At 38.8% G+C, this 12672-nt stretch overlaps 1 protein-coding gene across 1 annotated transcript; it reads left to right on the top strand.

Annotated features, from left to right (window-relative positions):
- The first annotated feature begins 207 nt into the window (after positions 1-207).
- Positions 208-7220, top strand: LOC139938695 (uncharacterized). Its single transcript, XM_071934311.1, has 7 exons — positions 208-319; positions 780-1814; positions 3329-3458; positions 4566-4730; positions 5363-5511; positions 6359-6453; positions 6750-7220. The coding sequence occupies exons 1-7, from the start codon at positions 208-210 to the stop codon at positions 7005-7007; spliced, it is 1944 nt and encodes a 647-aa protein (XP_071790412.1). The 3' UTR covers positions 7008-7220.
- The last annotated feature ends 5452 nt before the right edge of the window (positions 7221-12672 follow it).

Below are 12672 nucleotides of genomic sequence, written 5' to 3' on the forward strand. Positions count from 1 at the left end.
TTTAGGCTTATTGTTAGAAAAACGCACTGGACCATGGTCACGGAAGGTGACAATGGTATGGGATTTATCATTGGGAAAGTAATATACGTGTGACTATAACTTTGGCAGCCTGAAGTGTATAAGTGCGTAATAAAGCCAAAATAACTAGATTTATAAAACAAGGGGGGAATTTATTCTATGCAATAGCGTGATTGAAGATCTTGCATTATGAACTGGGCATCTCGTTGCAAATTGTGGATTGCATTCATCTTGATCTTCATGAGCTTTCTGTTAGATTTCTCCTTTGACTTGAAGTCAACACCAGTTGTGATATGCGTAGGTAAGTCCTTCAAAACCATTGATACAAATGCAACTCGTAAAAAGCAAAGAGAAATATATTCGAGATTTAATAATTTCGAGCATTGCTGGCTTTACCCTGGCCCGAATTTCATGGAGCTCCTTTACTCGAAAAGATTGCTTAACAATATTGTCTGCTAAACAAAAGTGTGTAGGACACCAGCCACAAATTGTACACATGCTATGGTGTGTTTGCTGTTAACGTTATTCTGGTAGGTACAAATAGGTAGGTAAACAAGTATGTTGTCTGACACGGAATGAGCGATGTAGAACCTGAGTGCGACTAGAACTATATGATGTTACGTGTAATTTTAATTACGTGTGATTTTAATTGCAAGCCTGAGGCAACTCGCAATACTTGCGACAACTCCTTTTGGCACTAGCCGGCCTCTGATGAACATCTCAAATGTAACGATTGTTTGCTTTCTTTATTAATTTTTCAGGATTGTTGATTGTTCTGCTGTCCATATCTCTTGGTGTTGCCTTGCACATAAGTCTGGTACCCTGCTCTGAGACTCATACTCTTCGAAGTCTTCTTATTTGTTATGTATGTAATGTGTACGATGCGATTTGGGTCCGCTACGTCTTCATGCCAAAGATGACCAAGCTATGGAAGAGCACCCGAGAAGCACAGGAATCCCTGCTCCGAGTTTTAATCAAACGAGACGCAGGCACGGAGTATGGCAAAGAGCATCGTCTTGAAGAAATCCTATCCTTGAAGGGGTTACAAAAAAAGCATCCACTGACTGACTACGACCACTACCGGAAGTATGTTCAGAGACTGACTGATGGAGAACCGAACGTCTTTGTTGGAGAAACTTTAGTTCGATTTGGTCTTACATCTGGAACTACAGGACCTAGCAAGGTGATACCAATCGTCCAATCACAACTTAACATGGTTAACTTCTCAATCTTCATCGCCAGGCGTTGTGTTGCTGGGGAGTATCTCGAGTGCCCAAGCCCCGCACAGAGATACATTTTTTGCCTTTCAAAAAATAATTCTTTGAAATCAAAATCTGGCGTGAAATTCGGACGTGCAATCCAGGTTCCTGATAAAGGCCATAAATTCTTCAGCATGCAGAACACTCCAAATGCTGGATTTGAAATCCAGACCGACTTTGAACTGTTATACGTTCATCTCTTGTTTGGCTTAATGGACAGAAATCTAGGCGCGATCTTCACAGTGTTCACTTTTCAGCTTGCAAGAGTAATAACCGTTCTTAGAGAAAACTGGAAAATGTTGGTGGATGATATACAAACAGGAAGAGTGAATCTTGATTTAAATATACCTCCAAGCATCTTAGAAAGTCTCAATTCTTCATTGACACCCAACCCACAGCGAGCTGATGAACTAACGGTGGAGTTCTCCAAGGGATTCCGGGGAATATTTGCCAGAGTCTGGCCAAACCTCAAACTAATTGTGTCGGCTGAGCAAGGAGGTCACTTGCATAAAATTAAAGCCTCGGGACAAACGGAAGGTAAGTAAGTATCTACATAGATATCATGATATGTAAACTGGCAAACATGTAAAGTTTTAAATCGATCGGCCATCTGGGTCACGAGAAAATAGTGAAAACAGATTACACATTTGGCATTACATCGTTCAAACAAGGAATAAAACGATCACACTGAGCGATAAACACCAGACGGGAAATTAGTTTTATTCGTTTCTCCTCAAATAACAATTTTTGTTTGAAAAATTTAAATATTTTTGTCTGAAATATCGAATCAGACATTTCAGTCGCAAATATTTCAAGGGATGTTTTCTACTGAACGAAAAAAAATGTCAAGTCGTGAACTTTGCTGAATTTCATTTGAAGTGTGTTCAATCAATAAGAAATCAAGTCATATGACTATAAATAAATTGTAATTTAAAAAAAAATTATCATTGCGACATTTTCTGAAAGATTAGCGAAAAGCTCCGCTACGTAATCACTCGTGTTACGTCATAGTCAAGAGCTCCAATTTGTATAGCCGTCAAAACAGATCAGCATTACATTCCAATGGTGAACAAACGCATTATAAACAAGTTAAAATGCATTTCCGTTTAAACAAATCCGCTCAAGTAGCTGTTTAATAACATAGCACGAATTGGTCAATCCATATACAATGATATCTTAAGCAAGGCCAAGCCACACGTCCCATCAGAGGGAGTGTCAATCAACATGAGACCTTGTTTTTATTAGAAGGGGCAGACCAAAACTTTGTCAGCATCCGTTGTGTATAAAATAGGTATGTTATTTTGTCAATTAATCCAGCAACACTTGGACTACATACGACATACTTCATAAATAAAGACATCTTTGAGAAAATGCTGTAGACAAACCCATTCGACCCGTGGAAATGATAAAACAACATTTGCTGAACACTTAAGCCATTGGACCCTTTCGGTTCAGAAAAAAATAAAAGTTCACAGATTTACAAATAACTTACAGGGTTTACAGAAGGCAATGGTGACAGACTTCTCTTGAAATATTATTCCATGAAATGCTTTACTTTTTGAGAAAACAGCAAAACAATATAAATTCTCGTAACGAGTATTACGGATTTATTTTAAACACATGTCATGACACGGCGAAACGCGCGGAAACAAGGGTGGGTTTTCCCCGCTGTTTTCTACCGACTCCTATTACCGATTGAGCCTAAAATTTTACAAATTTGTTATTTGATATAGAAGTTGTGGTACACAAAGTGTGGGCCTTGGAAAACACTGTTTACCGAAAGGGTCCAACAATGGTTATAACGCAGGTACGTTTAGTCCCCACATCAAGAATATCCCTCGCGAGGACGTGGCCGCCCCGTGTTGATGAAAATGACAAAAACACGACTTGTCCAGAAAGAACACAAGCATTATGAATTGGATTCGAACTTCAAACTCGGTCATCGAAACTTGAAACTCAGCTCTACACAGCCCTGAGAAAAATATGTAGAAGTCAATCCACATCCGTTTCACAACTCCTCCGTTGTATTTCTCTTGTTTTCTTAACCACAGGCATTCCGATCCTTGCTGCGGATTACGGAAGTACAGAAGGAGAGTTCGCTTTAAATCTCCATCCACCAAAGATTCAATATGTCCTGCTACTAGACCAAGCTGTCTATGAATTCATTCCAGAAAAACACACGTAAGCTAATTGATACTAAGTTTCACTTCTTATGCAAAGTAGGGTAGCTCTTATTAATGTTATGCCAAAATGAGGTTTGGACATGTTTGGTAATTTCAAAGACCAGTATGCTCACTTGATGCATCCAAACATTATGCATAAAATACACAACCTGTGAAAATTTGAGTTCAACTGGTCATCGAATGTGCATCACATGTCGCTTGCATTATGTGAGATGTCATGCACCTGGAAATTGAATTGTTTTCCTTCAAACATTAGAGTATGTAAATGAACAATCAAATATTTTTTTGAGTAATTGTTTGGAACGATTTATATGTTTAAAACATAGATAAAGTTGTTTGGGGGTGACTCCACCTACCCATTATGTGACGTCAATCGAGGCAGACTTTGCCTCGATCGAATGTTTAAAACATAGATAAAGTTGTTTGGGGGGTGACGCCGCCTACCCCTTTTGTGACGTCAATCGAGGCAGACTTTGCCTCGATCGAACATTGAACACACGTACGTGCAAGTATATGCAAGTCCTAGTCGCGAGTTTCGTTTCGATAAAAGGTTTATTTCTTGCATATTCCTGGAAATGTCGACCACGTGTATTGCTGCTGATGTATTGCTGCTTGAGGCAGCAAAACAACTAAAAATGGGGTCAGTTTGCAAAGTGGTCCGGTATCTAAAATATCAAATATCGCGCCTCGATTGACGTCACGAACAGCGCCCCTCGGGTCGGGCCTACTTTTAAATGTGTTAATAAAATGGAAACTACAATTTTAGAACCTTAGTTAACTGTTTATTCATGTGACAGGAGCTTATTTATCTTGACAAAATACCACTTCAAGGTGACTTTAATGTGACTTTAATGTGACGTCATTGCCATTCTGCGTCGATACCAATCATTACATCCCCAAAATGAAGTTCCATAGACGACAAAAATGTGCTTTACTCGTTAGTGTCGCAACGTGTAGTCGTCTTCAACTTCAGTCAATCATTAATAATGTGTTGTGAACATTGTTAGTTATGACTGTGTTAACAATTACATGTACATTTTGTTACATTTATTTGTTTTGCAAGGTTTTGTTTGTACTTGATTCTCCATTTATTATTCAATTGAAGAGCCGAGAAGCAGCCAGACACTCTCTTGGTTGACGAAGTTGAGCAAGGGGAACGATATGAACTCGTTATCACAACTAGGGGTGGACTATTTCGATTCCGCATGGGAGACATGATCCAAGTGGTAGGCTTTCACGAGCAATGTCCCATTATAACGATCAAGGAAAGGTAAGTACGATAATCTACTAGTCTATGTGATGGATGAACAGAGTCGACTGGATGCCCAAGTGAGGTTACACAATGTTTATTTATCATCCTTCGCAACAAAAGATAAGTTTTTTTTTGTGCGGATTCGACATTCAAAAACCACGGTCGGAACTCCCTTAATTGCTTCCTTAAAGCCATTATATACTTTTGGAACAGAACAAAAAAATAAAAGTTCACAGATTTACAAATAACTTACAGGGCTTACAGAAGGTAATGGTGAAAGACTTTTTTTGAAACATTATTCCATGAAATGCTTTACTTTTTGAGAAAACATTAAAACAATTGTCAATTCTCGATAGTGAGAATTATGGATTTACTGTAAACACATGTCATAACAGGGCGAAACGTGCGGAAACAACGGTTGGTTTTCTCCGTTATTTTCTCCCGACTCCGATGATACATCGAGCCTAAATTTTCACAGGTTTGTTATTTTATATATAAATTGTGATGCACGAAGTGTGGGCCTTTGGAAAATACTGTTTACCGAAAGTGTCCAATGGCTTTAATTTATCATTCAAAACCCACATCACAACACTACTTTAAGTGTAGTCCAAATTCCTTAACAAACTGAAATGTCGTTGTTTGCTTTGTAGGGTCAGTGACGTATTTAACATGTGTAATGAACGTGTCGGCTTACCTTTGGTTGCGGACGCGATTGAACGAACTGTAGCCAACTGTCCAGAGAAGACGCTTTTTAACTGGACTTGTTCAGAGGGTACATTACTGGCTGATGAAACAAATGGTAAAGATTGTTGTCGATTGTTTAATGGAATGCATTCCGATATGTACACAATGTGTAATTTACATATTTGTCTTATTTAAGGCCAGTGTTGTGACATGTTCGTTGCATACAACTGATTAATGTGTTAATTAATACGTCTTTAGGCTATAGCATTTGGGCTATATTATACATTAATCAGCGTCATTCTACTCAAGCGACATCGTAAGGCCCTCAAAACAGTCACTCAATTTTACTTGTTTCTGTGTTTTGCGCTTAAAGACACTAGACACTATTGGTAATTGTCAAAGACCAGTCTTCTCACTTGGTGTATCTCAACATATGCATAAAATGACAAGCCTGTGAAAATTTTAGCTCAGTTCAAAGTTACGAGATAATTAATGACAGAAAAAACACCCTTGTCACACGAAGTTGTGTGCATTACAATGGTTGATTTCGAGACCCCAAGTTCTAAATCCGAGGTCTCGAAATCAAACTCATAAAAAATTACTTCTTTCTCGAAAACTATGTCATTTCAGAGAGAGCCGTTTCTCACAATGTTTTATACCATCAACCTCTTCCCATTACTCGTCACCAAGTAAGGTTTTATGCTAATAATTATTTTGAGTAATTTCCAATAGTGTCCACTGCCTTTAATAGCTGGACTAATGTGTATCACTATGAATTGTTCTTTGTGTAATATTGACTTTTTAAAATGTATTTATTTGGGATATCTCTTTGTGAAAAGTCAGAATTTTTGAGCAAATTAGATTTCGCATCTATTTATTCTGATCACTTCAAACTCCCTTGTTTCATACATTTACAATTTGTCAGTTTGTATTCTGGAAGTGAAATCCACGATATCTTGTTTTTCACCACATAGGAGAGTTAAACATGCGATACATCTTGTTTCTTGAGTTCGATTCTCACTGCGGCAACGATTTGACCGAGGAGCAAATGTGTACCGTAAGTTTACAAATGGTTTGTCCTTCATTAAAAACATAGTGTTGTAGCCTTTACTGATTCTTAACTCATTTCCTAACTAGGGGTGCAGTTTAAGCCAACGGTAGTCTTTTGGTGACACTAAGCATCAGACTTACCAGGAAAATTCATTGTTACTCAGAAATACGTAAACAATGGAAACTGACCTAAAGTCTGCTGCCACCTAGCGTTACAAAACCTCCAATTGCTCATCATTATATGAAAGTAGTAATCTACTTTCAAATAAATTGTATTCCCTTTTTCTTTCTTGATATGCGAAGTTTGATACCAGCCTTGCCGAAAAGCACACACACTACAACGTATACCGACAAATCGGAAGGATTAAGAAACCACTAGTAGTTGTCGTCAAGCCTGGGTCCTTCAAGAAGCTACAGGATTTCATCTTATCAAACTCTGCAGCATCCTTCAACCAATTTAAGATGCCTAAGAAACTACGTACTAAGTCAACCCTTGAGTTTATGTTAGGATGCTCAGACGAACCGTTTCAAAATATGTTTGACAGTTCAACAAACTCTTGATTACGAAAACTTAAACTCTCCAGGGACATGTACCAGCACGTGTACTGCAGCCGAAGTTAGGGTGACTTTTTTTGTTAAATAATACAAAAAGTGTAAAGTTGACTCATATTAGGCTTTGAATCTTTGTATGGTTGAAGTTTAACGAGGTTTGTGCTAACACTATGTGCATATCTCTATTTTGAGATATCGGCGTGAGAGTATGGAGCGATTATGTACAAGCATGAATAATTAACCCGTAGGGTTAAACAATTCAATGTTTTGGTTTGGTTTAGGTTTTGATCTTAATGTGGTTTGGTTTTGGTTTGGTTTTGTTTGGTTTTGGTGATGGTGTTTGTTTTGATTTTTGTGTCGGTTTGGTTTCGGTCCGGTTTGGTTTTGGTTTTGACTTGGTTTGGTTTTGTTTTGAATTTTGGTTGGTTTTAACCAGCCAGCCTTGAATCCGAAAAGTAGTTTTGGGTTAGGTTTTTGTTTCGGCTTGGTTTTGTTTTAATAAACAGCTTGAAATCAGGAGTAGTTTTGGGTTAGAGTTAGCTAAAGTCCCTCAACTTATAGTTACTGGGGGCTTTTGGGTTTTGTCAATGGGGAAATAACTTGAGCAAATTTGCAAGACTTTGATGTAATTAAAGGCAGTGGTAATTGTCAACGACTAGCCTTCACAGTTGGTGTATCTCAACATATGCATGAAATAACAAACCTGGGAAAATTTGAGCTCAATCGGTCATCGAACATCGAAGAAAAAGACACCCTTGTCACACGAAGTTGTGTGCGTTTAGATGGTTGATTTCGAGACCTCAAGTTCTAAACTTGAGGTATTGAAATCAAATTCGTGGAAAATTACTTCTTTCTCGAAAACTATGGCACTTCAAAGGGAGCCGTTTCTCACAATGTTTTATACCATCAACCTCTCCGCATTACTCGTCACCAAAAAGGTTTTATGCTAATAATTATTTTGAGTAATTACCAATAGTGTCCACTGCCTTTAATACAGTCTGTAAACAACCTCGATATTGGACGCTATTTATATTGGTAATTACTCATAATAATTGTTAGCATAAAAACTTATTTGGTAACGAGCAATGGAGAGTTTTTGATAGTATAACACATCGTGAGAAACAGCTCTTTCTGAAGCAACTTGATTTTTTTCGAGAAACATGTAAACATTTAAATATTTATCTATGTATTTTTTTGGGGGTGGGGGCGGGGGCGGGGGCACACCATACACGTGACAGAGCTAAATTTGGCAATGCAAACCAAACGATCTTACCACAAACATACAATAGTTGTTTGAGGACTGGACACAATCCCTAAGCTCACTGCAGTGACACAGACTCTACTGGACTGTATCTTAAAAAAAAATTCCGAATAAACGACCCCTTTTGTCATTATATACATGTTGTATTGATCAATGTTGTCGGTCTCGAGACCAGGGACCAATTTCATGGCTCTTCTTACCGTAAGCACAGAATCGGCGCCTGCAGAAGCAGGGAATTATGTGCTTACGGCAAGCGTATTTCACAGTTTAGCGGCGAATTTCCCTTTCTGCGTGTGCGTACTCCACGTTCAGACATCCTACGCTTACAAGGCTAGTGCAAAAAATCGGCGCTTGCAGGTGACCGGGGAATCGTGATCGTAAGCACAGAATTCGGCGGTAAGCAAAGCCATGAAATTGGGCCCGGTCTCCCCCTTTGACCTACTGGTGTTGGTCTTGGTATCGGGTGTACCGGTCTTGACTACCACACTGGTATTGATTAGACAGTTAAAAAATATCTCAAAAGTTTGATGGAACCGCCAATAAAAACAATCACCTTTTCCCCTCAAAAGAAATGTTGACCCTGTGCCGGTGAATTATTTATTACATGTTGCCTTGGATCGGTCGAGTTGGTCTTTGACAAGCTTTGAAACCGTTTGTTATGAAATGCATATGGTTAGAAAGATATTTTAAAAGTAGAATATAATGATCCACACAAGCATCACTCGAAATTGCACGGTTTTTCCTGTTACGTCGCGAACTAACAAGGTCGGCCATTATGGAGTCAACATTTTGACTTCACAAAATGGCTGACCGCGTTTCTTCGCGACGTAAAGGGAAAACTGTGCAATTTCGAGACATGTTTGTGTGGAACATTATATTCTACTTTTAAAATATCTTTCTAACCATATGCATTTCATAACAAACGGTTTCAAACGCTTTTCAAATACCAATTCGTCCGATCCAGAGCAACGTGTTCCTTTAAAATTAATTATGCCTTGATTGACTATCACAATATTATTCAAAGTACTTAATTGAAATCAATAATTTCTTCTAACACACGATCCCCTTCGTCTTCAATTGAAATCAGTGTAGTTTTCCACATCTCAATGAGTAAGTCGTTGGTGCTGGAATCCCGGATGGTCGCAAGATGGGCCTGGCTCTTACTGGTGAAGAACTCATTGCAGTGAGCTTCAGCATCATGCCACGATTTCCTCTGGCCGAAGAAGCGGTAGCAGTTTCCCTCGTAAAATGACTAAAGAGGTGGACACGCTTGGGCTCGAGAAAAACCTAGTCGCATGACGGACAAGAAAACAAAAGAAATGTTCGTGACTATAAAATATAGCCATGATTCTTGAACGAGTATTGGTCATGCACTTCAGGTCGTGTCTTTTTGAGTAGTGTGTGAATTTTGTATCGAAGTTCTCTTCCTTTATCGGCCTTTCACAATCTTTCTAAAACTGAAATTTAATCATTGTCTTTTTGAAGACAAGTTTATATTGATGTAACCATGAAGATGCTCAGCCCACTTTTATAATTAAGATTGCAATTCAAAACTATTAGTAATATCCCTTCACATTTCAGTTGTCCCACTATTTTAAGAAAGTGAGTTAGAATGTCTTCATGTGCTGTCAAAGTGTTCATTTCGCACAGCACAGTTGGTCTCATGAATAATAAAAAGGCTCTGTGTGACGGGGCCTTTAGAACTACCTACCCTCACATGCCCACAACAACACATAGAACATCCATAAGCGACGAGACAAGTTCAAAGTTCCATCCATGATTCAGGAAACTCGCCTTGTATGTCCTCCTTTCCGATCTTCAAACGTTTCTAACTGACTTTAACGATGAATATGTAGAACATGAGAATTTAACCTGAAGTGTCAGGCGGTACCGATGCAACCTAATGTTCTTACATTAAGGCGTAGGCACAAAAGCACAAACTCTTACCCAAAGAAACGGAATGAAGAAAACATTCATAGACGTTGAAAAACTGCTGAAAGTCTGAATGTTCTGTCGCAAGCCTTTGCAGTTAAACTAATGGACCATATCGATTGAGTTGCAGGTTTAATTTGTATCGGTACTGCACACAAAAAGTATTGATATTACTGCCAAACAAAAATACGTGCCACGAATTACACCAACAATTGTAGACACACGGTAAAAAATAAATCAGTTAAATTTACGGTGCTTTACCTGGCAGCTAGGGTGCCAGGTAAAGTGCAGGAAATTTCACAGAGGAAGTTTTGCAAACTACCCCTTCAAGGCACAATTTACAAAACTTCCACTGTGAACTTTACGGCTGTTTACCTGGCACCCTAGCTGCCAGGTAAAGCAGCGTAAACTTTACGGATTGTTTTGTTTACAGTTCAGGGCATCTTGGTACTACATCGTTGTCGCTGGTAAACTGCTAACAAGATGTGTTTAATTACCAACCTTTAATTAAGTTGGACAACAACAAACATGCATTATGCATAATCTGTCCCTTTTCTATACCTGCTTGTTTGAATTTAATACTCAATAGGTTGGAGACTTCGATTGGTGAACCCATGCAGCTATTTTATGTGCTTGTTCAGTCTGTGTCATGTAAACAGTATACTATACATCACATTTAAATCTTCTCAAGAAAACGCCTGATAAATAGGTCCCTCTAATGGTCACTCACAGGCCCGAGGGGGAATGGACAAGCACTAGTTACCGAAACATCCAGACACAATGTGTTCTGTAACACACCTCGGTCTTACAATGTGAATTAAGAAAAAAAACTTGGAAAAGAAAGGAAGTTTTTTAATTGCAGTTCACGGTTCACGCTGTAACCAGTGACCATTATTTAAAAAAATATACAGTGCCCGATCGGGTACTATTAAACAAAACACGCGTGCGGGATCACTAGACTATTAGTTCAACCCACGCGACCGTGTTTCAGAATACAGAACAAGTAAGAGGTGTGTTATAATGTGTTTTATAACACACCTCGGTCTTACATGTGAAAAGAACAGAAACTTGGAAAAGAAACGAAGTTTTTTAGTTGCAGTTCATGGTTCATGTCAAGAGAGGGCGCTGTAACCAGGCACTATTTTCAAAGACTAGTGCCCGGCTGCAAAACACGTGCGCGCGATCACTAATAAGACTGCATTAGTTCACCCCACGTGACCGTGTTTCAGCCAACCAGAGTACAGAACAAGCAAGAGGTGTATTATAATAAAGTATAGTAATTAGTAGTAATGTATTAGTACATTTTCCAAATACAAATCAAAACGCCACGAGTCCTAAAAAGTGTTTAACCAAAGGCATTTTTAGACAAATCAGAGGCTCCCCAATAAGCTAGGGGTGTTTGGGAAAACACAGCAGAGAAAACCAAGTGAAAACAATGTGAAACCCCTACTCTGCTAGTTAGTTGAGAATTTACTCTGTCAAAATAAGATGAATGGAGGGAAGTGGCCTTTCACTCCATTGGACTGAGATTTTCATAGTGTTTGGATCACCAATGGTGTGAAAAAAAAACCCTTCATACCACGGAGTTGGGATAGTTTTGCACACTAACAGGTAATACAAGTAGGTCTTTTTAACAGCGCCCTCTCGCGATTATTGTTTTATTCATTTTGCATGATACCTCTAGACTGGTCTTTTGTCTCTATCCGCAAGGATAAAAACATTAATTTTCATTCTATACCAGTGATTTCATTGGATACATTTGATACAATGATTTCATTAGATAAAACGTAGGGTTATCAGCTCTATGATTGGTCCGAGGTGATGTGGGTGCAGCTGACAAACATCACATGGAACCAATAAAACACAGCCATGGAAAGCTTGCACTCGGTCGTCTGCATGCAGTCAGCATTTTGTATTTATGTTCAGTACAAGTACTTGCATGTTCTCCTATGTGCACGCACAATTTGACTAGTTGAATGTAGGTTTGACGGGGATTGACGTAGGTTCAACGGTTAAAACGATAATGCATGCGGGACATCATTTTTTCAAGTGCATACGTGCAAAGCAGCCTTTTAAATGATAATACATCACTGGACCTTGTGAACCGTACAGCCTATTAATTTTAAACTTACACAATACAAATGAAAGAGCGCCCTCACCCTAAAACATAATAACTAAATTTCGCCACAAAAAGATACGTCATTTCTCACGATAATAAGGGCCGAACGGCAGAATCCGTTTATATGTATGAATGAACCGTAATAATAGAATTAGAAGGAAAAAATTGTCGGAGGTTAACCGCAGTAAGTCAAGGATTTTAGTCAGGCATACAACACAAGTATTGAATTTTAGGCTTATTGTTAGAAAAACGCACTGGACCATGGTCACGGAAGGGTGACAATGGTATGGGATTTATCATTGGGAAAGTAAGGGAGCACGTATCTATTTAACCGCCCGAGAGGTAGGCCGAAACTGGCCGAA

Source organism: Asterias amurensis, chromosome 6, assembly GCF_032118995.1.
Source record: "Asterias amurensis chromosome 6, ASM3211899v1".
Taxonomy (NCBI): Eukaryota; Metazoa; Echinodermata; class Asteroidea; order Forcipulatida; family Asteriidae; genus Asterias; species Asterias amurensis.

What these genes read in the sequence shown, in the direction of transcription:
- LOC139938695 (XM_071934311.1), top strand. Translation starts at nt 208, where the DNA reads ATGAACTGGGCATCTCGTTGCAAATTGTGGATTGCATTCATCTTGATC. An exon ending in ACCAGTTGTGATATGCGTAG is followed by an intron (nt 320 to 779) that starts GTAAGTCCTTCA and finishes TTAATTTTTCAG; the next exon opens with GATTGTTGATTGTTCTGCTG. An exon ending in ACTGGCTGATGAAACAAATG is followed by an intron (nt 5,512 to 6,358) that starts GTAAAGATTGTT and finishes GATATCTTGTTT; the next exon opens with TTCACCACATAGGAGAGTTA.